The sequence below is a fragment of the Nothobranchius furzeri genome, chromosome 7 (genome assembly GCF_043380555.1).
Source record: "Nothobranchius furzeri strain GRZ-AD chromosome 7, NfurGRZ-RIMD1, whole genome shotgun sequence".
In the NCBI taxonomy this organism is placed as follows: domain Eukaryota; kingdom Metazoa; phylum Chordata; class Actinopteri; order Cyprinodontiformes; family Nothobranchiidae; genus Nothobranchius; species Nothobranchius furzeri.
Window position 1 is genome coordinate 70861530 of NC_091747.1, and position 26218 is coordinate 70887747.

Consider the following 26218-nt stretch of genomic DNA (forward strand, 5'->3'; position numbering starts at 1 on the left):
GACACAACACACTTAAAGCCCTCCAGCGAGTTCATTTCAGTCGAGTCACGCTCTAGGCTTTACAGGTTTCTGTTTAACTGTGGCCTGGTGGCAAAGTGTTGGGAGTTACAAGAGGAACAATGAGGTCATAGCACAGATGCAGCAGAGCCACTCCTTCCTCTTATACAGATTTATCACAAACATGACTGAGGTGTAACGTATTACTGTTCTGTTTATTAAACAAACATCACATCTTTCTCTTGTTGTTTACCAAATGAAAACCACATGGCTCAGGCTTTGTCACAATGGGAGAAAAACACGATGTAAAATGCATAAACGGCATCAAACGTGAACCGAATGTCTTGCCTTTAATCACAGACGTGTGAGAATTAACTCACCAGGAGCTGCACAGTCAGCACACACGCTGTTTCCCGGCTCCTGCACCAGTTCCTGCAGGATTTTGTTGTTTCTGCTCGGACTGGCCATAGATTAACTGGATTCTAAACCCAAATGAAACAGCTACTCGGCGTCAACTCCATTCTGCTTCCGCGCTCATTTATTCTGCTCTGCTGTGGCTGAAAAACACGGTTTCTTTTAACCGGCTCCGTATTTCCTCTTATCAGAGCAGCAGCATGAAGTTTATTGTTCTGCAACAAGCGCAGCAGTCCAGAAATACAAGAGAAAGGAAGTGAAACGCACGTCACTCTGACTTACAGTATCAGCATTTTGGCCTGGAGCTCATAAAGGAGTTTGACCAGAGAGGGTCTGATATCACGTTGGATGAGTTTTTATTGAGTTGGTGTGGTCTGAAGCTGCAGCAGACTTGTGGTTCCTCGTTGGAACATTTTCTTAGGGGGGATTCCAACCTGTCGATCATTTTGATTTACCTCAAAGAACTACATTTAACAAGGTGTGAGTGTGTACGTGCATGTGTAAGTGTGTGCGTGTGTGTGTGTGTGTGTGCGTGCACACGTGCAGACATGGCACAAGGTGCTGTTTGACTCTGATAGACGCCCCTAAGCGGGGAGCATCAACAGCTAGCATCAAGCAATTAAAATAAACTAGTCACTGCCCAAGACTTTAAAGAGCAAGTCACCCCCAAATAAACTTTTTTTTTTTTGCTGATAAACTAAATAAACGAGTGTCTAATCGTGCTGCAGACACGTGTCGTCAATAATTTGGCACTTCAGTGCATCTTAGTTAAAATTTAAATTTTCTGCCTAAAACTGGCAGCGTTGCGCCGTTGTCGGGTAAAAACTTTGCACTGTCTTTTCATTTAAATCTGCCACCGCTATTGGGTAAGAGGTATGCTATGATGTAAACTGGTACATTATGATGTCACAATGCTGTCGTGAGCCTGTGTGTGTGTGTGTGTGTGTGTGTGTGTGTGTGTGTGTGTGTGTGTGTGTGTGTATTTGTTAGCAGCTTCGCCTTCTCGGTCTGCCAGGCAACAGCATTTGTTGCATTTTTCAAACAGGAAGTGGGAGTTGAGTAAGAATCTGGTAGGGGGTGACTTGCTCTTTAACAATAGCAGTTTAACAATTTAGTTGAATCTGCAGCATTTGACTAGCAGCCAAAGCAACAGGGTTCTGTGTTTTTGTTGGTTTGTTTTTATGTAAGACATCTAAACTAAATGTGTAGGAAGTGGGCGGGCTTTAGAAATCTAAATATATGCAACAGTACACAGGTCAGCGATGCACACACACACTTTGTGGTTGAGCTTTCAGAGCACAAAGGGAGGAAAGTGTTTTCCCATCTCGGCACAACAATTACAGTTTATATTGAGTGGAAGTTTTCAGTAGATAACAGAATAATCCATAACTCAAAAGGAAGCCAATTAGGCTTTTTTGTATTTGCTACTGAAATACTAGAATACAACAATTAGAATGAGAAATTCGGTGATCAAGATGCAAAATCAATAGTCAAAAGTTAGGCAATTTAATTTTAAAAAGCTGAAAACCCTGTTAAAGCTGCTTTCCGGAGTTTTCCTCTTTCAGAAATTATATATGATTTGTCAGAAATCCATAAAAGTGATTATCTTATCATGTACTGTGATAAAATGTAAGCAATACGTCTTTTTTTGTTGCTAAACACGCCCCCTGCCCCGCAGAGCTCCGTGCAATAGGAAACTGAGCGCGGACCAGAACTAACCAATAGCATTAGACTACCGCTTAGACGCTTTACATTTAAGGAATACCTCGGCTGATGCAGAGTTGATGAACATGACATGAGAACAACACTTGTAAAACAACGTTTTACACACATTTATAAACAGAAATGTGAAGTCGCCATCTTAAACAGAGAAATAGACTTTTTGTGTGATATGCTTGTCAGCCACTAGATGGTGCCATCAGATAAGAGAAATACTCCGGAAAGAAGCGAAGTATTTACCGCCTATTTCTCCTCCCGACCCTGTGAACACATAAAGTTTGTCTAACCGAGCATAAAAACAGGAATAGGAATATTCGTGCTTTATTTCAGGGAGAATCCTTATCTGTTCCATATTTAATTGTTTTATTGGAAATTCCTTTGTCACTGACATAGTTGGAACAGAGTATGGACCATTCCTAATAAGTATTTTGTGACAAATAAGGTCAAAGAAGTTTCATTCCAAATACTTCATAAGTGTTATCCAGCAAATCACTATATGACAAAGTTTAAGAGGGACATTGATGTGAATTGCTGTTTTTGTGGAAGCCACCCTGAGACCGTTCAGCACCTCTTTTGGATCTGTTCACATGCTACAACGTTTTGGAAAGACTTTAGCAGATTTATTATCGGACAGCTCTACAAGGACTTTATTTTAAAATGGGAAAATGTTGTATTTTTTTTCCACAAGCACAGAAAGAAAGATGTATACTTTGTTACAAATTTGTTACTATCTCCACAAATGCAGGTATAGTAACCAAAAACCTGCTTTCAAACACTATTATAGTGACACTCTCTTACATAAAATTGATTAGTGGATCACTAAATAAAAAATCTTTGCACCACCTATAATTTATTTGGATGTGTGTAACATTACTGTAGTGCACCCCCCCTGGCATAAGTTTCATGTTATTTGTTCAATTTTGTATGCAATTTGTTTGAGTACTTATCATCTTGTTCAATAACGTTTTGGAAAAAAAAGAAAGAAAGAAAGAAAGAAAGAAAGAAAGAAAGAAAGAAAGAAAGAAAGAAAGAAAGAAAGAAAGAAAGAAAGAAAGAAAGAAAGAAAAATGCGAAGTATTTAAAACATATTTCACGCTGTTCCACACTGATACAGTAGGGGTCAGTAATGGGCTAGTTATAAACAAATGAAGAAGAAACATGGAACACGGAAGCAAACTACAGTCGGTTGTGTCTCAATTCAGGGTCTGCATCCTTCGAAGGACCCAGCCCACCCGGCCGACGTGGGCTGCGTCCTCCGTCGGCCGGGTAGACCGGATGTTAACGGCTGTGAATTTGGACAGGCCTAGCCTTCATGAACTCCCTCGGCGAACGTTCCGTCGCCTAGCAACCGTGGAACCGCTGGGCAGAAGGAACCTTAAACGATGGAGCTCGACGTTTTATTTAGCTTTTTAACCCCCAGAAACCCAAATTTAGAAAACAACTGCAAAATATTTTTAACCTTTCACATGTTGTTCTAGGAGGCCAGATAAACGGGCCTATTTACACATTTTAACAGCCAATAGTGTTGCAGAACTGAATAGGACCTATTAGCAATGTAAATGTGGTTTTAAAAAGAAAAAAAATGGGGAAGGTTTATTTTTGTAGACTTAAATCTGATGTTGTGATACTACAACCGTGGGTCTCTGGGGGTTAATCATTTCCTTGACTGTTGGAGAGCTAATTCAGAGAAAATACTTTAGACTAGCTGAGCCTGAGCAAAGATGTGATAATAGTTTTTAATACTTTCTAAGGGTCTTAATTTGACCAAAACCGATTTATCACCTTTTAAGAATTTTCAAGACCCAGCGGATACCCTCTAGTAAACAATTCTCATTTGTAAACAAAAATAAAATTCAAGAGTTTAATGCAGAACTGATTTTATTTAGATATTTCTTTTATATGTACATGTTTAATCTTCATTAACCATTTTTTTTCTAGCAAAGTAAAAAGCTGTCAAAGTTCTTCCTTCTCTCCTGTGCTCTCTGCTGCTCTGCAGCCTCATGTCCTTCCTGATCAGATCCAGAAGCTCATCGCTGGCACCTTCCCCTGGATGCCCATTTTCTCCAGAATAGTCTTAACAAACATGTAAGAAAAGAAACAGGAAGAGAAAAGAGGACAACGGGTTATTCCTTTCATGTTTTCGCAGAAAAAAATATACTCAAACGAGTTTTTAAAATATGAGATGTTATTGTACCTCCATGCCACAGCCGCCGAATACTTTGCTCCGGTGATCATGTGGTCCATCTCCGCCCTAAGCTTAATAAATTCCCTGGTTTTCTCTTTTGGTCCTAAAATACAAACTTCTATTAAAATCAGGGGGAAACGTAGTGGGAGAAGTACGACACCGAGCGCGGCCGAACATACGAGCCGAGACCGCAATACAAGCACTTTTACTGTAACATTTCTAACTAAAATAACGTTCATGTATCACAAAAAGTCCTTAAACTGACAGTTTTCAAGTTTATACTTACATTTATATGCGCAATCCTCTCCGACAGCTCCCGCTTCACTGTCCGCCATTGTTTTTAAGTTTTTCTGCCGGCCGGCCCGCAAGGCATCTTGGGAAATGCTACCTATTGAAGGATACACCCGACCCATCCTTCATTCAGGCGAAAAGAAGGCCGCATTCGTCGACCGCATTTGAAGGAGTCTTCGAATTGGGACAGGCCGAGTCGCGGCGCTGTGACGTAACCGGCCGACGAATCCGGCCGAGGTAGGATGCAGACCCTGAATTGAGACACAGCCTATATTCCACCGCTCATGCATTGTTTTTGTGTTTGTTTGTTTTTTTGTTTGTTTTTGTCCTCCCTCTTTTCAGTACTGACTGTTCAATTCTCATCTGAATACATTGGCATACTTTTCTGCAATTAATATATATATATATATATATATATATATATATATATATATATATATATATATATATATATATATATTCCACCGGTCAGACATTTTTATTGTAAACTATCCTCTAAATGACCGGTGTGGCTTTCATTCAAAATACGGTTGTTTTTATTTTATTCTAATTGTTAAAGTAAAACATTCAAAACAAAATTTATTTGGGTTACTATTTTTTTATTGCAGAAAAGCATATTTACATTACAAATAAGGCGAACATGCCATTGTATTCAGATGAATTTATTTGGGTTACTAAGTGTAGTCTTACATATTAGGGCTTTGGCGCCCCCTGCTGGCCATTTATGTAGGTTATTTTGGTACATGAATTATAAAATGAGGAAAATAGAAAAACATTTATTTCCGGTTGTCTTTTTTTTCCTGATGTAATGAAAAGAAAATTATAGAAAGATTTTGAAACATAAGAAAAAAAATATTCCACCGGTCAGTTAAAGTCGTCGGACAGTTGGAAGCAGTGCAAACGAGGCACTATGGATGCAATTGTTTATTTAGAAACAGAAAATTAGAAAAGCGTTGATTAATAAAGAGTTTAGTGGTAGTTTTTTTATGTAGAAAAAGCCTATGACATGGTGTGGAACAAGGGATTGTTAATAAAACTTAAAAAATTAGGATTAGGAGGACGAATGTACAACTGGATTGAAGATTTTTTGAGTGAGAGAAATATTCAAGTAAAAATAGGAAGTGCACTTTCTAGGGGGTGTGAAGTAGAAAATGGCACTCCTCAAGGAAGTGTCATTAGTCCGATATTATTTACCATTATGATCGATGATGTGTTTCAGAATGTGGGGAATGAGTTTGGTAAGGCATTGTTTGCAGATGATGGAGCAATATGGAAGAAAGGGAAAAATATCCAATATGTGCAAAAGAAAGTTCAGGAAGCAATTAAAATGGTGGAAAACTGGTCATATGAATGGGGTTTCAAATTTTCAGTGGAAAAAAACTAAAAGTATGGTGTTTACAAAGGGCAAGAAAGTAATGGAGACTTTAACATTGTATGGAAAAGAGTTGGAGCAAGTAGTTAAGTTTAAATATTTAGGAGTAATATTTGATAAAAGGTTAATATGGAAGGATAATTTAACTAAAATAGAGGAAAGATGCAAGAAAGTAATAAATATAATGAGATGTGTGAGAGGATGTGAGTGGGGGGGCTAGTGCTCAGGCATTAAAATACATGTACAGTGCAATGATACGGTCAGTGATAGATTTTGGGTGTATAATTTATAGTTCAGCATCTAAAACATTAATGAAACGGATTGAAATCATACAAAGTCAAGCATCAAGAGTGTGTTGTGGAGCACTAAAATCTACACCTATTGTGGCACTACAGGTAGAAATGGGTGAGATGCCAATACAGCTTAGAATAAAACAGATAGCTTTGAATTATTGGGCAAGTATACAAGGGTGTGAGGACGACGAACACATGGCAAAAAGGGCACCGAGTCCATGTTGGGAAACGGAGAAAATGAAGAAGGATTATGGCAGCTGGAAAGTGCAAGATTGGGCAAAAGAGAGTAAGATCCACGATAAAGTACAAATTAATAAATTTTTATATACGGTTACTCCAAAATGGATATTTCCGGAAGTGTGTGTTGATTATAGTATTTATGATAAACTGAGAAGCAGTGGGGGGAAAGGAAATTGGGATAAGATTACAGAAGATAGATTAAAAAGCTATGAGTCTTTTGTACATATATTCACAAATGGATCAAAGGACCTGGTAGGGGGAAAAACCGGTTTTGCATTTGTGATACCACATGTAGGAGTAGTAGTTAGGGAAGAACTCCAGATCATTTATCTGTGTACACAGTGGAGATGATAGCTATCTTATTTAGTCTTCAATGGATGGAACAAAATAGAATTAAAAAAGGTGTTATATGTACTGATTCATTATCTGTATTAGTGTCAGTTGAATTAATGTCTACCAAGAGTCGAATAGATGTATTATATGAGATATATGAGACCATATTTAGATTAGGCAATTTGGGTACGGAAGTTAAATTTTTATGGGTACCGGCACATAGAGGAGTGGAAGGAAATGAAATGGCAGATTATTTTGCAAAAAAGGCAATACGAGATAGGAAAATAATAAATATTGCATATAGTGCCGCTAAAATTAAATCTATCATTAAAGCACATATAGTGGAAGAGTGGCAAAGAATGTGGGAAAGGGGAGAGAAAGGAAGACATTTGTTTCAGATACAAGGGAAGGTAGGAAAATAGAAAAATATAAGAATAGTAGAGATCAAAGAATAATATCAAGATTAAGATTGGGACATACTGGGCTTAATGATACGACGCATCTGATAGGGAAACATCCCACAGGTTTGTGTGGATGTGGGGTGGGGGTGGGGGGGGGGGGCAAACAGTGGAACATGTTTTATGTGACTGCATAAAATATGAGGGAAGTATTCAATTCAATTCAAGGGAGTTTTCCTCTCCACTGTCGCTTTATGCTTGCTTAGTATGAGGATTGCTGTATAGTCACTGACACTAGTCAGTGACTTGATGCAATTTGCTGGGTTCCTTATATAGGTAACATTATTTCTGATTGGCTTAATGAACTGACCTGAATTGGAATTTTTATTATGTGAAGTGCCTTGAGACGACTCTTGTCGTGATTTGGCGCTATATAAATAAACTTGAATTGAATAGAATTTAGTATTTTTTTTTTCGCTCTTACTCCGACTCACACTCCAGCACAGTAGGTGGCGGAAATGCACCTAGCAGTTAGATGCCACCCGCCATTAAAGTCGAAGAAGAAGAAGAAGAAGAAGAAGAAGAAGAAGCAGCAGCAGTGCAAACTTGTTTAACCTACATAATGTTTAAGAGAAAGTAAATAACATTTGTGTTAAATAATGATGATGTGGGGCTCCAGGTGGTTTCTCTCGTCGGTCGCACAGAAAGGTAAAAACCTGTCGAACTAGTTTTCTCAGCGGTTGTTTATCTTGGACTTTTAATAGTTTAGCTAGTAGCTAAAGTGTTAGCAGCTCCAGGGGATGTAAACACACTCTCTTCTCAGTTTGTCGGCAATTTTGCCTGGAATGTAAACGCCGTGCAGGTTATTCAAACTAAGAGGCGTTTTGGTCATTTAAACAAAGTGTGTGTGCTTTTACCAGCTCGGTGTGCGGGACAGCTGGGGCTCCTCCGCCGCCAACGGATCGGCTCCATCCCTGAGCTGGAGCCGGGGTACCTCCAGTGCACCTCCTGCTGGTGGGGTCGCGTTCCCGTGGCGGGCTTTGAGACTTTAAACGCCGCTCTCACCTCTTCCACCTCGAAGCCCCGTAAAGAGGACGGCAGCATGACGCTGGACGTCTGCTACACCCCCGAACAGAGAGTCACCATCCTCCAGCTCCTGAACACCGCCTCCCCGGCGGAGCTGGCCGCCGTCAAGCTGCTCAGAGGCCGCAAGGCGCTCAACATCGTGGAGTATAGAAGCAAGAACGGCCCGTTTAATACTCTGGAGAGTGTGGTGAACGTGCCGCGGCTGAAACACAAGAGCGCCGTCATAGTTTTCAACTCCATCATAAACCTGGTGAAGAAGGAGAGGAAGGTCAGGGTGCAGCTGGCAAAGTTCACCAGGCCGGAAGTGGACAGGTCCTGGTTAGAGGTGAGTTTCCGGTGTTGTGCCATAAATCGACTCGCTGCCAAAAAATGATTAGTCACTAAAGAAAGGAAGGGGGAAAAATCAAATCGCTGGAGAATTGTTTATTTACATTTATACAACGTTTGCATTCAACACAGGGTGCCATTTTGCATTGTTTATTTATTTTTTAGTATCAAGGCTGTAACATAAAGAAAGCCAGTTCTTACCACAAACAATCTTTCAATCGCAAATATTGCAAAAAGGATTCATATATCTTCATTGTGAACGTTTAAGACAAATAGCAACACTTAAAACAACTTCCGAACTGGAAAAAACTAAGCTAATCATTTTTTGGCAGCGAGTCGATTTATGGCACAACACCGGTCCTTCAGGGATACACCTGTGCTGGTCTAAGGAGAGTGTCTGGTGTTTTACTGAATTAGATGTGAATTCATTGGCTTTATTTTAAACATCTCTTTTATTGTCGCTCGTGCTTTATACTAAGTCTATATGGAAAACATCTGTTTGACCCCAGGTCTAGTTGGACATTTGAGCCTGCCAGAGAACCAGTCTTTTCTGTGAGGTATGAATAAGGTGTTTTCCTTTGTTTGTCCAGGATGCCGCCTCCATCGTGTCAATAATATGTGGTACTAATAAAGTCGCCTGGGCGCACATGGACCGTGGGATGACCGTATTAGACTGGCAAGAGCAGAACTGTCCTAATTTCCTGAATGGAACATATCTGGCATCTGCTTATTTAAATGACGTAGGTACACGCATCACAGGCCTCTATGATGCGTTTATGCTCAGAACCCTTTGTAACTTCCTTTTATCCCACCAGGTTTCCTCAGCGGTGTCCTTCCTCCCATCAGCAGACTTCTACGTGATAGAGAAACCCTCTATCTCAGTGCAGAACACGGCTCTGTTCCCCATCATGGCTCATATGAGGGTGGTGGAGGCCATGTTGTTTGCCCTGCTGGAGCCTAGAGTCTCCCCTCCAGACATGAATGCTCCTCCCAGGTCAGAATAAAAACACACTTTTATAGTAAAGGTGTTTACTCGGTCTCTGTTTATTATGTTCATGACGACATTCGGACGAGGCCTCCTCACTGGAAACTTTAAAACCATCTTTAGAGACCCACTTCTTTACTTTGGCTTTGGACCCAGGACGAGATGTTAGTTTGGGTTTAGTCACTGGTACATGTGTTATCGTGCTTGTTTAAAAACCGTGTTTTTTGTACTTTACCCTGTTTCTCATGACCATTCCTTTATCAGGGTGCTGAACATGATGAGGTTCTCCGTTGGACGCCACTTTGGGCTGATGGTGGGCGAGTCTCGGACCAGCGGGGCTCAGACCGTCAGACAGATGATGACTGAATCTGCGACGCAAAAGTTTTCCAGGGTCTGTTTTCCCCTGGAGCTGCTGGTCCGGTACAGGAACCACTTCCAGATGGGCAGCAGGAGAGAAGGGGAGGAGTTGTGTGACGCGCTGCTGCAGGCCGTGGCTTTCTATGAGCTCCTCGGCGAATCGTCCTCTTAGCAGATTCAGTCATGTCTGCTGGACTCTACAAACTCTACCTGTGGATTTTCTCCCCGGATCGCCGCGGCAACCCACACCAGCACCCGGACAGTTGAAGCACCTCACCAGGGTTCATCAGATATTTTATTTACATTTCACGTTTTCACATTTATTTGAATAAAAACACAAATTAACTCAGGAGAAACAAGCTGGAGGCAGAAACCAGCTTCACGAATCCTTCCGGGGTTTTCTCAGAGTAACGTCCTGAGCCAGGAGTCGTAGCGTTGACTTTGGGAGACTCGGGTGGCTCCGCCTCCTGATGCGAGACCAATCAAAAACCGTTAGATATAAAAATACACTCAGAACTCCGGTTGAGCTTATTTAACACCTTAAATGAAAAAAGCGAGATGTTTTATTTCATGTCCGCTTGTGATGGATTTTACTGTGAAGCAGAAGCATCAGACTCACCCCTCCCCCGTTTCCCCTCGCTGGTTGACGCGGAGCTTATGACAGAAGGAGCGGAGGACGGGCATGTAGTCCACACACACGGCCCGTCTGTTCCCCAGCAGGCTGAAGGGCGCACTGCTGAGCACCAGCCGGCTGACTCTGGATCTGCTGTCAGACTCACTAATGGGAAAAGCACAAGAACAACCTGGTGACAACCTGGTCGACTCCCCTAAACGCCCGCAGCCTGGGGCACAGCAGCCAGAGTCTACTTCACAAACGTATCTCTTTCTGCATTGTTGGATTTCTCTTTACAAATACCCTACTATCATTTTAATCATCAGATAAGACCCAAGGTCCAAGAGAACAAAATCATTCTGCCTTTTAGTTTGAAATGTGGAACTTTTAGGAACTGATCAGAAACCAGGAAACGTCTATCTGGTTTATTAGCTCTCATATAATAAACCTGCTTATTGTTGCTTTATGAGACACAATATTAATACAACTTAGAAATATAAAAATCTAAACTTAAGAAAGGTGCTTTTAATCATTTTAGGTGTGCGCTGTCTTTAGGGTGAGGTGGACGGCTGCTTATACAGAGACAGGATCCTCTGGAGGTTTCTTCCTGTTAACTCGTTCACTGCCATTGACGACTAAAGTCGTCATTTGCATTTTTTTTTTTACTGTTTGAGCATCGGAACGAGCCCCCGCGCTGAGAGAACAAACACCTCAGCCCTGAAGCCGATCTTCATCCGCATACGTCACAGATCACATGATCAGGAAGCAACACATCCATGTGTTAGGAGATCGTTTTGGGCCGTTCCTGTAAAAAAAGTGAGGCGCGAACCGGAAAAGCGTCTGCCGATCGCAATCCGACAACGGATTATGAAAGAACGGATAACGCTCGTAAAACGCGGCTTCTTCCTGATGTAAGAGGTGAGTCTCCGCTTTGTTTTGGTTGTTTTGGCATTGACGTCATGCTAGCGCGCAACGTTCTGTGACTCTTAAAAAAACTGTAAAAACAGTGAGAAACGCTGGCAGTGAAGGCCGTTAGCGATCAGGAAACGGCTGGCAGTGAGTGAGTTAAAAGGGCGTTTTACTCTCCACTGTCGCCGCATGCTTGCTTAGTGTGACGTAGGGCTGGGCAATAAATCGAAAATTTATCGTTATCGCAATTTCTGACTTATCGAGATCATTTTTCCCATGTCAATAAATTTAATAATTAAAAAAAATGAAAAGATGTGTGTAGGTTGGCAACGTTCATGTCCCTTTAAGAAGCTGTATCACCTTGAGTCAGGTAAAAATGTGACTCAAGGTGGTACACGTGACAGCCCCATCTAGTGGACAACTTTTGTTTCTGCACATGCCTGTAGTTGTCGTCCATTTATCGTTACCGAGGTGAAATGCTCAAGGTGTCGTGATGTTGACTTTAGGCCGCATCACCCAGCCCTAGTATGAGGATTGCTGTAAAGACCGACACTAGTCAGTGACTTGATGCAATCAGCTGGGGTTCCTTACATAGGAAACCTTTAACTGTCATGAACTGGAGTCGACTCTGGTGATCAGGTGCTATCGAAATAAACTGAATCTAAAGCCTTTTCCTCTGCTGCCTGAACTAAACTAAGAGGTGAAGAGCAGACTGGCCTCGCTGCACAGGCAGGATGAGGAGTGAAGCTGACGTTCTGATTGGTAGAGGACATCACAAACAGCTGTGTGTCCTGCTGTCTTCCCCGTGGTTTGTCCTCCAGGTCCTGTTTGGATCTCTGAGCTCTGGTCCACGTCTCAGAGTCTCCGCGCCAGAACCGGTGGAATCCCAAACCTTCGACAGCTGCTTTAACATCCTGGTTCCTTCTCCCTCCGACTTCCTCGCCCATTTTATCCGACACGCCGTCTGTTATTGTGGCTCCCGTCCAAACGAACGCCTCACGCGTGTTTGATCCCGAAACGAGAAGTTCTGCTTCTGTCAGCGTGGCGTCGACGTAGGACATGAGGTCAAAGAGGTCAGCCAGGGCGTCCAAACGGCCTGCCGCTGCTTCAGCCGTCTGTTTTCCAGCTTTGTTGCTAAAACTCGGCATTCTTGACCAAGTCTCACAGAGGCGTGTCTGACTGTTGGTTAAACCTGGAGATGGGAACTTGGACACAGCTCGTTTCCGTCGGCTGAGGCGGGAGACGCTCCTGACGGACTGGCCGCTGGTGTCCCACCGCCGCTGACCAGCCAGCTGGGTGTGAAGATCGTCATCGGAGCGAATGAACCCTTTCTGCTGCGGGGGGTCTGGTTTGTCCTCTAGGTGGAGGAGGGAGGAGGGCAGAAGGAGCTCCAGGTTGGAATAGAGAAGAGGCACACCTTGACTCCAGCTCTCAGCCAGATGATTCAGGAGCTTCGTCAGGTCCGACTCGGACCAGGATGGAGACTAAAGAAGACAAATCTAGTTAATTCATGGTTACAGAAGGAGCTAGGTCACTGGACAATCATGAAAACGTACCTTTAGGGTGTTTTGAAGATAATCTGGGGTGACAGGGAGCAGACCCAACATGTAGTCAGAACATCCTGGTTGGTACGGAGGACGCTGGCTTCCTCCTACAGAAGCTTTACAGTCTGAGTGGAAGTAAAACGATAAGCTGCAACATTTATTCTAAAATAAGTTTTAGTTTATGTGGAGACGTACGCAGAGAACGGGCTGGAGTGAGTCGTCCGGGCTGACACGTCCGACCTCTGCTGCTGCTGCAGACCCAGAGCTGCAGCTGCAGCAGGCAGCGCCTCACGTCTCCACCGGTGAGTCGCAGCAACCTGCTGACATCCGCCGAATCCACCCAGGCGTCTTCAGCCAGACACGTCAGCTGCAGGTAACTACAGACGCTCGCCTGCACACAGACGGAGGATGTTCGGCAAACATCTCGGATGCTTTTTCTTGGTTTGCGCTCAAAAATCACATTTTATCAGGATATGAAAGGAACTCACAGCCGGTGGAGTTTTAAAAACGATTTCCTCCAGGCTGCAGGAAAATCGCTCTCTGAGGAATGGATCTACGCAGAAACGCGGGTGTTTAGATTCAAACGTACAGCGTGCAGGTTTCTGCAGTTTCACCAAACACTTCAGAGGAAAAAAAACCGCTGAAGGAGGAGGAGAACGCCCCACCGTTGCTGGTCAGAACTACGGGTCTTTTAGTGGTCGTCAGGAAAGATCTGATGGCTGCGACAAATCCAACATCGTCCTCAAATATGACGTCAACCTGTCGGAGCGGAAACCCAGTGTGAGTGTATGACATCATTCCTTCAGGCTGATGAGGTCATAGCTGCCTCACCTCTTCAAACAGAATGAGCGACATGGCCGTCTCGTTGTTCTGTTTCCCGGACTGATCACAGATCAGCGAGGCGTTGTCTCGCTCCTCTGTGTCCGACGTCCCAGAGGGTAAAATTCCAGAAAAGTGAAGGAGATCTGCTTTCTCCTTGGTCTCAAAGTAGCGAGCCAAAGCGGCGGCTCTCGTTTTTACCTTGCCACCAGCAGAGCAGGAGTTTGGGACGGTCTTGGTCTTTGAGCTGGACGTGATGCTTCTTGGAAGCTGTTCTCTTCCTGTAGAAGGAAATGTTTACATACGAGTATGTAGCGTGACTGTAGCGACGGAGCATCTCCTACCGGGCTTAGGGGAGAAGCTGGACTGGTTGTAGTTGTTGAAGTAAACTGGTTTTAGAGGATCTTCTCCTGAAGGCTCCACCAGGTGAGACCGGGTGGCCTCCCTCAGCTGAGACAAGACCTGGCGACCGCAGCGCTGCGAGGAGCTGTTCACCTCAAACACCTGTCATCGGACCGAGAACAAACCAGACGGTGGTTCTTCTCATCTTTTACCCATAATGCAGCTCTGTTAGCAACACGCAGCCTGGCTGGTTCACATGGTTTTAAACATTTAGCTTCAATATCAGCAAACGTTAAAGGAGACATACCGTAAATCCTCTCATACAGGCCCGGGCCTGTATTTGACTCAAACTCGTCAAGCTCCAGGCCTTTATTGGAAGGAGGGCCAGAATTAGAGGCAGGCCTCAATTTCTATTTGAGCAAAATTAACTAATGGTTCGCTGGAGTTTTTGACAATTAAAATTGCGCACACATTTTCAAAGTTAAACACATTTCTTTTAACAACGGTAGTTTCTGCTTCAGCCCCCCCCTCCCCCTGCTTCAGCCCTCTCCCCCCTCCCCCTGCTTCAGCCCTCTCCCCCCTCCCCCTGCGCAGCGGCCGCAAACTCACTGATGCGCCTGCAGCCTCTCGGAGTTTCTGCTGCTCTAAACATTAAAATAATTATTTCATTTTCTGTTCCTCACTTCTGATTACCTTCAGTGGTGTCTGTTTGTTGCAACAGCAGGTACAAAAACTAACTTGTTTTTATTTGACTATTTTTCTGTCCTGTCTGTTTATTATCTTCCTGCATCTCCTCTCAATCCTAAAGAGAAACTGCTACCTGGCTTCATATATTTTCACCTTATGAGTTACCTTTGAACTGCAGTTCTAAAAGATCTACCGACCGCTAAAACAGCGGAGTGCTCGCTGCTTGGCGGCCGCATCAGTGATCGGTGCGTCACCGGAGGACAAGGTGATGTGCCGCGCTCCACAGCAGCGAAACGCATCAGGCACAAATAAAAGACAGAAAACATTAAAGGAAATGAGCCGACATGAACGGTCGCGTCAGTACCGACGCTCTGGCACAGCGCGTTGCCCCCCCCGAGCGCAGGAGCTTGTCACCTGCTGACAGCAGGCTGCTGCCTTTTCCGAGGGCTGCATCTTGCCGGTCATTATCACGTGACAGCGACTAGTCGATGACAGGCATAAAAAGTCACTATAGTGAAGTCGACTAGTTCATACAACCCCTACTGCTCCCCAGTGTGCTGTAGCATAATCAGCACGTTCTCTTTGAACTTGATATCAAATTTTCGCCTCCTCTTCGTCTCCGCACGGTTAAAGTTACCCTCGCGGTCTATCACTGGCAAATCAAAAGTGAGACGGATGACACAACCGCGTCCCGTACTTGCTTGTTACCACATTCCACCCGGCCACAATAAGATACCGGCCATTATTCACCTCCGCCGACACCGGCCAAAATATGATACCTGGCCGTTAATTGAATACAGGCCAATATTACAGGATTTAAGGTATCATGAAAAACTCACCTTTTTATCCACTTTTATACATTTTAAGCGTCTAGTGTGCAAAAAGCCTTATATTATTCACTAGATGTGCTATTTAGATAGTTTATTATAAAGTTTTGGTCTTATTTGTCCACCTGTTCAGTTTTTTTATATTGTCTAATACATCTTTTGGCTGTGTCGTCACGGTAACTGGCGACAGCGTGTGAATACGGACCAACACGTGAGAGAGTTGATGGACAACTCTCCCACATGCTTTAAAAATGCCAATATAACGTTTCTGCTACGCTAAACAATGATTTCTCTATAGAACTACAAAGTCTGACTGGGGGAGGAGAGTTCTGCTCTGTGGAGGGGGGCGGGGTTTCCAGCTTCTCCAGATTTAAAGAGACAGTACCACAAAAAAACGACTCATTCCCAGACTCTCAGAACAGGGTAGATGAGAGGTCTGTAGAGCAGCATTAATGAGGAAATCAGAGCAAAGAACTGCAGTTCTACTGTATTTAGACCCCAACTGAATTATTTAGAAGTAAAAAGGAAGAATTTAATAGGATATGTCTCCTTTAAACATCCCAAACAACTCAAAGCTTCATTAAGAATGTCAATATTTAGGAAATAACAAGCTGTAAGACAGGCTTTTATTTTGTAAAGGTCTCAAATAACTTTAAATAAAAGTGAAAGTCGGTTAGAAATGTGCCGTTTATGATAGGAATTCACTGGAAATGCAGAGGTGAGAGTAGAGAAGCACGACTGAACTTAGATACACAGAGAAGGAAGTAAAACATTCTTAATCTAATCTCATAAATGACAGGCTGGATTATAAATCAAGTCTCAGGAAGTTAGCGGGGATTTATTTGTGCTGACTGACCTTAGCAACACAGACTGGATTTTTACAGATGTGAAGCTGCTGGAGCTGAGAGCCATCCCAACAAACTAACCACTAATTTAGCTGATTCTGTGATGTAAATGGGGAAAAAACCTAGAGTTGTCAGCAGGAGTGATGAGCATCCCTGATGAAGTTTGGGTTCAGTAGCATCGTCTGTCTGCATCGGCGATCATTAACACTCAAAGTTCCCTAAAGGTGGATTAAATAAATAAACTAATGTGGGTTTAGTCCAGTTACATCCAGTCACTTCAGAGTGAAACATAAATCTATCAAACTGGAGGGCGGATGACAGAAGCTCGTTCCCACCTTGAAGCCGAGCTCCTGAGCACAGGCGTACACCGAGGCGGTCTTGCCCACGCCTGAGGGTCCTGTTAGCAGCACACCGTTACTCAGAGGCTCCTCCCTTCCGTTTCTGACCACAGCTTCACCCTGAAAGTCTCCACAGTCCCAGGACCCTGCACAAGAGGGCGCCAGCAGAAGTCAGATGAACAGACCTGCTGCTTCTCTTAACTCCTGGAGTCAGATTTCACTCGTGGTGCTTCGAGAAAACGTTACCTGAAAACAAGATCTTACACCGTTACTGTTTACCTTTATGTTTACCGTCACCCGTCAGTCTCCCCTCTTCAGCATCAGACCCACGCTTCCATGACTTCAACCAACTAACGTCAGAGAGAAAGAGCACATTTAACTCCAGCTGTCACACACACACACACACACACATGCATGCACACCAAGCACTACACGCGCTCACACTAAACACACACACATGTGCACTGATGCATGCACACACACACGCACTATGCACACGTACCAAGCACTACACACACACATGTATGCACATACACACACGCACCACACATAGATGCATGTACACACACACACACCAAGCACTACACACACTCACACTACATACACGGATGCGCACACACATGCATACACACACATTCACATACACACATACTATGCACACACATACCACACACACATGCATGCACATACACACGCATGCACTATGCATGCTCGTACTACACACACACGCACCACAAATAGATGCATGTACACACACACATGCATGCACATACACACGCATGCACTATGCATGCTCGTACTACACACACACATGCACTATGCACACGTATCAAACACTACACACACATGCATGCACATACACACACATGCACTATGCATGCTCTTACTACACACACACACGCACCACACATAGATGCATGTACACACACACACACCAAGCACTACACACACACACTACATACACGGATGCGCGCACACATGCATACACACACATTCACATACACACATACTGTGCACACACATACCACACACACACATTCACATACACACATGCATGCACATACACACGCATGCACTATGCATGCTCGTACTACACACACGCACCACAAATAGATGCATGTACACACACACATGCATGCACACACACACACATGCACTATGCACACGTATCAAACACTACACACACACATGCATGCACATACACACACATGCACTATGCATGCTCTTACTACACACACACGCGCACCACACATAGATGCATGTACACACACACACCAAGCACTACACACACTCACACTACATACACGGATGCGCGCACACATGCATACACACACATGCATACACACACATTCACATACACACATACTATGCACACACATACCACACACACACATTCACATACACACATGCATGCACATACACACACATGCACTATGCATGCTCGTACTACACACACACACACGCACCACAAATAGATGCATGTACACACACACATGCATGCACACACACACACATGCACTATGCATGCTCTTACTACACACACACACGCACCACAAATAGATGCATGTACACACACACATGCATGCACACACACACACATGCACTATGCATGCTCTTACTACACACACACACGCACCACACATAGATGCATGTACACACACACACACACCAAGCACTACACACACTCACACTACATACACGGATGCGTACACACATGCATACACACACACATTCACATACACACATGCATACACACACACATTCACATACACACATGCACTACACACACACATTCACACACATTTGTATAGAGTGTGAGACAGTGACAGTAAGACAGAGAGAGGCAGAGAGCGCTGAAGCTAAAACTAAAACAATGACCTGTGTAATTTGCTGACTGAGGCAGAATTCCCAATAAGTTGGTTTGAATGTTGAGGACAGTATTTATCCGTCCAGAGTCGATCCTCCAAGCAGGAACCTAGACAAGAGAAAACCTAATTAAAGCAGATTCCAGAGGCAGAAACAGGATCAGGAGGAGATGAGCTCCACCTCTCAGGTTGTCAGACGTGGTGGGATGGAGACGCTCCCTCTGCTTTAGTCTGTGAGAGCGACTCAGCTTTCTGTCGCTACGCTGCTGCTTAGGGATACAACCTCCATGGACTTCCTGTCCAGGCACAAAACAGGATCCTGCAGCAGCTTCTGGGGGGGGACTAGACCTCGGATGCTTCGGTAACCTCTCACAGGACGTGTCTGGATGAGAGGAGTCTCCTGCTGGAAAAGACAGTCAGGAACAAATTAACAGAAGGTTTTATTTTACATTTAATCAAGTAGAACAAAAACAATCAAAAAGATTCAACAGGATAGAAAAGTGTCATATTACCAGAAAACATAGTTTTAAAGGATTATTTTTAATCTGTGTTTTAAAACATTTTAATCTTCATCACTGAACAATAAACATCAAAGATGTGTTTACATTTTAAGGGAAAAGAAAATTCGTTAAATAATTTTTCTGCCTTTATAAACACCCAAGATGTGTGAGATGGGGCCAGCAGCAGCTCAGGAGGGAGAGCGGGTGGTCCAGTAATCAGAAGGTTGCAGGATCAATCCTGGCTCTGACCACAGAATGCTGCTGTTGTGTCCTTGGGCAAGACACTTAACCCACCTTACCTGCTGCTGGTGGTGGTCAGAGGGACCGGTGACACCTGTGTTGGGCAGGTCTCACCTCTGTCAGTGTGCCCCAGGGCAGCTGTGGCTACTTTGTAGCTCATCCCCACCAGCGTGTGAATGTCTGATTGTGTTGTAAAGCGCCTTGGGGGGTTGTAGAACCCTAAGAAGGCACTATACAAATACAGGCCAATTATCAAAATGCCATCAGTGACCTAAACTAAACTTTTATAGTAAATCTGGATACTTTTATTTATCTGTAGCTCCCTGGATGTGGGTGGACACCTGTCCTCGCACCACATCACTGCCACCCTTCTGAGGAATAAGCAGTTGGCAAATGAGATCAAAGTGCAGTGCAGTTCAAAGTGCAGTTCAAGGTGGATTGTTTTCTCCATCACTGCAATAAAAACAGTTCTTGGTTACTTAAGATGTTCTCGTTGTTCCGATACATTTATACACAGAACCTTTGATTTCTTTCATCTCTAATTGTTTAGGCATAAGAACAACTTGAAGTTAAAAGGCAGACTTTGACATAAACTGTTGTTTCGTGTATGATTAATATAATAAATATGACAAATGATCTAATTTTCCTTGGATAGTAAACTCCGCCCCCCTGCTGGGACCTTTTGGCACACCTGAGAGGAACTCTTTAGGTCCGCCTCTGCAGTCACCTGAAGCCTCCTGCAGCTTCTGCCTTGACTTCCTCTGCAGAGAGCAGAAGACACTTTGAACAGGAAATGCTGGATTTAAAGCTTTGATTTTTTCCAGACAGCTTTGTAAATCTGCAGGAGTCATCTGTTCCCTCCGGGAGGACTCGGCAAGGCCGTGGTTTGCTGTCAGCTGTGAACTTCTGACGTCATCCCTCTGCGGGAGCGGCTCTGTTTTCTGTAAAAGCCGTACTTCCGGTCGACCAGGCTCCCCGTCAGAGCTCCGCTTACTCGTCCCGCGCTGATTACGGAGAAAGACCGTGGCGATATTGGCTCCTTTTCTGCGGGAGCTTCTGCTCTCTTTTCTGTCAGCAGCTGAATCGTCTTCTGAGCTGCTCGACAACACGATCGGTCCTGTCGGTCGCTCTCGGCCTTCTTCGGCGTTGCTCGCTGCATTCTGCAGATTTTTATTTCGTCTGGGTTTATTTCGCATCGTCAATTAAAAAAAAAACCTGCAAACTTGCAAAACTGGTTCGGTGTCATTTTGAATTTGACGCTTAGGTATTACGTAGTGTGACGTAACTATGCGACGACGAGTTGAGATTCTTAAAGACGTAGCTAGAAAATATTTTAACTACGTTCAAAATAATTAAATATGTTTAATTTCGGTTTCATTTGATTGGGTTAAGTGAACAACAGGTACGTTTTCAATAACATTTACTGACCTTGAATGACGGTGACGTCATTTCCGCTCAGTCCATCAGAGTTGCACTATTTTCACTTTCCGTGGGTTTTACACAGGTGTTTTATATTATTATTAATATTATTTTATTGTTATTTTATATTCCGTTGCCACTAGAGGACAATGTTTTTATTAATTTTATTTTATTGAACTTATTTGATCACAAATACAAAGAACAACACAATCTGAATAAAGTTCAAAACAGTGATACACAAATCTCCATTACTATAAGAACGTTTGGTGGATAGATAAGGAAGCTAACACAGTTAATAGTAAAACAAAAAGGGGGAATTGTAAATTAAAAAATAAAAAAATGAATGTGAGAAAGGAAAAAATAAACAATAATAATAATAATAATAATACTGTTTACAGTGGGGATGGGGAGCTGCTGACGTCAACTGAGGCTATAGTCGGACGGTGGAAGGAATACTTTGAGGAGCTCCTCAATCCCACCAATGCGCATTCCGAGGAGGAACCAGAGCTGGGAGGCCTGGGGATGGACTGTCCGATCTCGGGGGCAGAAGTTGCTGAGGTAGTCAAACAACTACACAGCGGTGGAGCCCCGGGGGCGGATGAGGTTCGTCCTGGGTATCTCGAGGCTATGGATGTTGTAGGGCTGTCATGGCTGACACGTCTCTACAACATTGCGTGGTCATCGGGGGCAGTTCCTAGGGAGTGGCAGACCGGGGTGGTGGTCCCCATCTTTAAGAAGGGTGACCTGAGGGTGTGTTCCAACTATAGGGGGATCACACTCCTCAGCCTCCCTGGAAAGGTCTACTCCAAGGTACTGGAGAGGAGGGTCCGATCGATAGTTGAATCTCAGATAGAGGAGGAGCAATGTGGTTTTCGTCCTGGCCGTGGAACTGTGGACCAGCTCTATACCCTTGCAAGGGTGATGGAGGGGGCATGGGAGTTTGCCCAACCATTCGACATGTGTTTACTGGATTTGGAGAAGGCTTATGACCGTGTCCCCAGGGGCACCCTGTGGGGGACGCTCCAGGAGTATGGGGTGGGTGGCTTTCTGTTAAGGGCCATTCAGTCCCTTTACCAGAGGAGCGTGAGTTTGGTCCGCATAGCCGGTAGTAAGTCGGACCTGTTCCCAGTGAGGGTTGGACTCCGCCAGGGCTGCCCTTTGTCACCGGTTCTGTTCATCACTTTTATGGACAGAATTTCTAGACGCAGCCGTGGTGTGGAGTGTGTCGAGTTTGGTGGCAGGAGAATCTCGTCTCTGCTTTTTGCGGATGATGTGGTCCTCCTAGCTTCATCCAGCTCTGACCTTCAGCTCTTGCTGGGTAGGTTCGCGGCCGAATGTGAAGCGGCTGGGATGAGGATCAGCACCTCCAAATCTGAGACCATGGTTCTCGACCGGAAAAGGGTGGCTTGCCACCTCCGGGTCGGGGGAGAGGTCCTACCTCAAGTGGAGGAGTTTAAGTATCTCGGGGTCTTGTTCACGAGTGAGGGTAGGAGGGATCGGGAGATCGACAGGCGGATTGGTTCGGCGTCTGCAGTGATGCGGACGCTGAGCCGATCTGTCGTGGGGAAGAGGGAGCTGAGCCAGAAAGCCAGGCTCTCGATCTACCGGTCGATCTACGTCCCAATCCTCACCTATGGTCATGAGCTTTGGGTAATGACCGAAAGAACGAGATCGCGGATACAAGCGGCCGAAATGAGTTTCCTCTGTAGGGTGGCCGGGCTCAGCCTTAGAGATAGGGTGAGGAGCTCGGACATTCGGGAGGGACTCGGAGTAGAACCGCTGCTCCTCCGGATCGAAAGGAGCCAGTTGAGGTGGTTTGGGCATCTGGTCAGGATGCCTCCTGGACGCCTCCCCGGGGAGGTGTTTCGGGCATGTCCTGCCGGCAGAAGGCCCCCGGGTCGACCCAGGACACGTTGGAGAGGTTACATCTCCAATCTGGTCCGGGAATGCCTTGGGGTCCTGCCGGAGGAGCTGGTGGACAAGGCCGGGGAGAGGACGGTCTGGAGCTCCCTAGTTGGGATGCTGCCCCCGCGACCCGGACCCAGATAAGCGGAGGAAGACGAAGACGAAGATGACGAAGACGAATAATAATAATAATAAGGGATTTGTAAAATTAATTTACATTCACAAAGCGCAGACTGTAACTTTATAGCTGAGGGTTTTTTAACAAAGCTTAAATATTGTTGGAAGGTTTTCAGATTTCCCAAGAAACCAGACCTAGTGGGGGTAGATTTGGCATATCTACATTTGAGAATAAAATATTCTAGAATTAAAAATAAATTATTAAGCAGAAAATTAAGACTCTTGTTTTAATCTTAATTGTGTTTATCTACCTTTAACTTCTGAGTGAGTGATTGCGATATTTAGCAGTTCTGATGCCAAGATGAACAATAGGGGTGAAACACTACATCCTTGTCTAACCCCTCTTTGAACACTGAATCTAGGACAGGTACCGTCTCAGACCTGAGCTTCTCTGGACATATTAAGGCTATAACTAAATCAGCGTTTTATCACCTTCATCAAATATCAAGAGTCAGAGGTCTCATGTCCAGACCAGACTTAGAGAAAATTATTCATGCTTTCATTTCTAGTTGGCTGGACTACTGCAATGGTCTCCTAACTGGTCTCTCCAAAAAAGACGTGAAGCCACTGCAGCTTGTTCAGAATGCTGCTGCTAGAGTCTTCACAAGAACTAAGAGAACAAAGCACATCACTCCTGTTCTTAGATCCTTACACTGGTTACCAGTAAACAACAGAATACATTTCAAAGTGCTCCTACTAGTTTATAAATCACTCAATGGCATGGGACCAAAATACATGTCTGATCTCATTCCTGTATGTGGCAAGGTGGAGACATGAGGGCCCAGGCAGGACTTGATCCCCAGACTCCCGGGTGAGAGTCATGCGCGCTAACCAGTCAGCCAAAGGGACATCCCCTTGGCCAAGTAGCCAGGGTGCAAGATCAATCGGGACAGTGACAGGACGCTCACACACTGTCACATCTTCCCCCCTCTTTCCACAAACTTCAAATCCATGGACCTACTTGACCTGCCAACAACGCCAAATGTGGCAAGGTGGAGAAACGAGGGCCCGGGTGGGAGTCTGGGGGATCGAATCCCGCCCGAGCCCTCATTTCTCCACCTTGCCATAAGATCCTTAGGAAACAATCAGCTGGTAGAACCTTGGGTCAGAACCAAACAGGGTGAAGATGCTTTTAGCTACTATGCTGCTCACATATGGAATCAGCTTCGCCAGCACCTCAGCTGTGCCCCAACCCTAGTGTTGTTTAAATCAAAACCTAAAACCCTCATGTACTCATCAGCCTTTAAATGAATTGGTTCTTATGCTGCATCGTCTCCACTGTAATCTGTGATTTAATTACAGATAAAAGACCTTAATTCTGTCTTTTCCTTTTAGCTCTAATTAATAATTTTATCTGTGTTTTTAATTTGCGTTCTCGTGTTTGTTGTTGTGCCATTTCATGCTTATTATCTCAGTAATCTGGTCAGGATGCCTCCTGGACGCCTCCGTGATGAGGTTTTCTGAGCATGTCCAACTGGGAAAGACCCAGAACATGCTGGAGGGACTACGTCTCTCAGCTGGCCAGAGAACGCCTTGGGATTCCCCTGGAGGAGCCGGGCCAAGTAGCTGGGAAGAGGGAAGTCTGGGCCTCTCTGCTTAGACTGCTGCCTCCACGATCCGATTCCAGATAAGTGGCTGAAAATGGATGGATGGATGGATGGATGGATGGATTGATGGATTGTAGACCCAACTTGATTGTAGACCCATGACTTATTTTAAAAAATGTGTAGGGGTGACATCTAGAGGACAGGTCGTGGGTTTTGTATGTGAGATCAAGTCACAGAGAAACATAAATCACAGGCTGGAATTCTTTAAAGTCAGCGAGGCAGCATGGCTCTACAGAGGGGTCACAAGGAGTTACACTTGCATGCAAGTGTTCAATTTTCTTAGTAAAGAAATTTTTAAAATCTTCACAAGAGACAGTTGACATGTGGGTATTATCTGAAGATTTGAGGATAACATTTATAGCATTAAAAATAACCTTTGGGTTCTTCTTAGTGCTTGGTTTTCTACAAGAGAGGGAAACTATTGTGTACTTGCAGATTTAATAACTTTTTGAAGTTTCTAAGACATTTTTCCAGCATCATTCTGCCTTTCTGCATAATTATCTGGCAACACTGGTATTATTTACCCAGGGTTGATGACTCTGTTTTTGTTTTCAGTTCATGACATTTCTGCAAACTGAATTAAAACCAATAACTAGCTGGTCTGTGTCAATAAAAAGCTGTTCTGAAGTAACATCAACAAAGTTTGCTGAGGTCAAGCTAGCTTCTGAGGATTTCTGGCTGAGTTCAAATTTATGGGGGCGAAAATAAGTGAGCAATTTATGTTTTGCAGTAGGATGAAACATACGGCTAAACTTTAAGCAATAAAGATCTGAAGTACCAACGTCCTCAACGTTTGGTGACAAGACTGGTAACCCGAAAGAAAAAACTTGGTCTAGTGTGTGAATACGATTATGAGTTGGGCTAAGTCCATGCTGAGTAAAAGTAAAAATGAATATTTCATAGTGGCAAGATATTCACTGGAATTGTTCTCCATGTGAAAATTCAAATGACCCCAAATTAAAGTAATGTCATAGCTTAAAACAATAGAAGAAACCAATTCCCAAAACTCGGACAGAAATACAGAGAAAGACGTCCAGCGGGCATTCTTTCGTGTGTGTGTGTGTGTGTGTGTGTGTGTGTGTGTGTACATGGATGTCAATCGGAATGATGATCGGACAAAACCACCTCTCTCAATCGGAATGGAATTCCATTCCGATTGGGTCGTATCGGATCAGAATATCCCGACTGATATGTTTACATGAAGAATTTTTGATCTGATAGGACATTCATTCTGATTACTTGTGCCCATGTAAACGTAGCTACCGTCTTCTTTTACTGGAAATCAACACCTGATCACCCTACCACGGACCCAAAACACGATTTGGTACAAGTTCAGTGCTGGAAAAAAAGCCAGAGCTATTTTAGACAACACCAAAGTTCCAGAACAGCAGGTCAAGTCCAGCTGGTCTCTTCTCTGTAAAAAGTCTTATTTTTATATCTTTTTTCATCCAATCTCAAATGAAACTGAACTGATTAAAACCTCCTAATATGAAAATAATAAAATCTGAAACACAGTGAACCTTTCAGCAACCCGAGTCCCACTGCAGGGAAGTGACTTTTAAAGCTGAAGAATCACAAAAAGAC

At 44.0% G+C, this 26218-nt stretch overlaps 3 protein-coding genes and 1 long non-coding RNA gene across 6 annotated transcripts in view; 1 reads left to right on the forward strand and 3 right to left on the reverse strand.

Annotated features, from left to right (window-relative positions):
- LOC107382320 (arf-GAP with dual PH domain-containing protein 2) overlaps window positions 1-603 on the reverse strand; it is a 12920-nt gene extending 12317 nt beyond the window's left edge. The window contains exon 1 of the mRNA XM_015954434.3: window positions 378-603. Within this exon, the coding sequence (XP_015809920.3) occupies window positions 378-465 (88 nt within the window). The 5' untranslated portion in view covers window positions 466-603. The remainder of the gene's footprint in view (window positions 1-377) is intronic.
- Window positions 604-3990: 3387 nt separating this feature from the next.
- On the reverse strand, window positions 3991-4737 carry LOC139070782 (uncharacterized). Its single transcript, XR_011521238.1, has 3 exons — window positions 4602-4737; window positions 4325-4418; window positions 3991-4203 (listed from the first exon to the last, which is right to left on the reverse strand). It is a non-coding gene; the product is annotated as an uncharacterized lncRNA (long non-coding RNA).
- A 3047-nt stretch (window positions 4738-7784) lies between these two features.
- Window positions 7785-10194, forward strand: tefm (transcription elongation factor, mitochondrial). The gene is made up of 5 exons (XM_015954431.3): window positions 7785-7950; window positions 8163-8653; window positions 9246-9395; window positions 9471-9649; window positions 9905-10194. The coding sequence occupies exons 1-5, from the start codon at window positions 7902-7904 to the stop codon at window positions 10167-10169; spliced, it is 1134 nt and encodes a 377-aa protein (XP_015809917.3). The 5' UTR covers window positions 7785-7901; the 3' UTR covers window positions 10170-10194.
- A 131-nt stretch (window positions 10195-10325) lies between these two features.
- On the reverse strand, window positions 10326-20833 carry atad5b (ATPase family AAA domain containing 5b). 3 transcript variants are annotated; one of them, XM_070553673.1, is made up of 14 exons: window positions 20254-20833; window positions 18968-19189; window positions 18800-18896; window positions 17201-17271; window positions 16919-17067; window positions 14227-14386; window positions 13895-14163; window positions 13729-13822; window positions 13552-13616; window positions 13259-13454; window positions 13076-13188; window positions 12937-13003; window positions 10617-10775; window positions 10326-10464 (listed from the first exon to the last, which is right to left on the reverse strand). In XM_070553673.1, exons 1-14 carry the CDS (start codon window positions 20720-20722, stop codon window positions 10400-10402), a joined length of 2196 nt encoding a protein of 731 aa, XP_070409774.1. In that variant the 5' UTR covers window positions 20723-20833; the 3' UTR covers window positions 10326-10399. The 3 variants fall into 3 exon arrangements, with proteins under 3 accessions (XP_070409774.1, XP_070409773.1, XP_054607740.2); XM_070553672.1 differs by having other exon boundaries at window positions 18968-19186; window positions 20218-20833; XM_054751765.2 differs by having other exon boundaries at window positions 20218-20832.
- Between the last annotated feature and the right edge of the window lie 5385 nt (window positions 20834-26218).

Coding starts and splice junctions, on each gene's coding strand:
- tefm (XM_015954431.3), top strand. CDS start 7,902: ATGATGATGTGGGGCTCCAGGTGGTTTCTCTCGTCGGTCGCACAGAAA. Junction 7,951..8,162: donor CTCGTCGGTCGCACAGAAAG/GTAAAAACCTGT, acceptor TGCTTTTACCAG/CTCGGTGTGCGGGACAGCTG. Junction 8,654..9,245: donor TGGACAGGTCCTGGTTAGAG/GTGAGTTTCCGG, acceptor TTGTTTGTCCAG/GATGCCGCCTCCATCGTGTC.
- atad5b (XM_054751765.2), bottom strand. CDS start 20,722: ATGCGAAATAAACCCAGACGAAATAAAAATCTGCAGAATGCAGCGAGC. Junction 13,823..13,894: donor CGCTCATTCTGTTTGAAGAG/GTGAGGCAGCTA, acceptor CCGCTCCGACAG/GTTGACGTCATATTTGAGGA. Junction 13,004..13,075: donor ATCTTCAAAACACCCTAAAG/GTACGTTTTCAT, acceptor TGTCTTCTTTAG/TCTCCATCCTGGTCCGAGTC.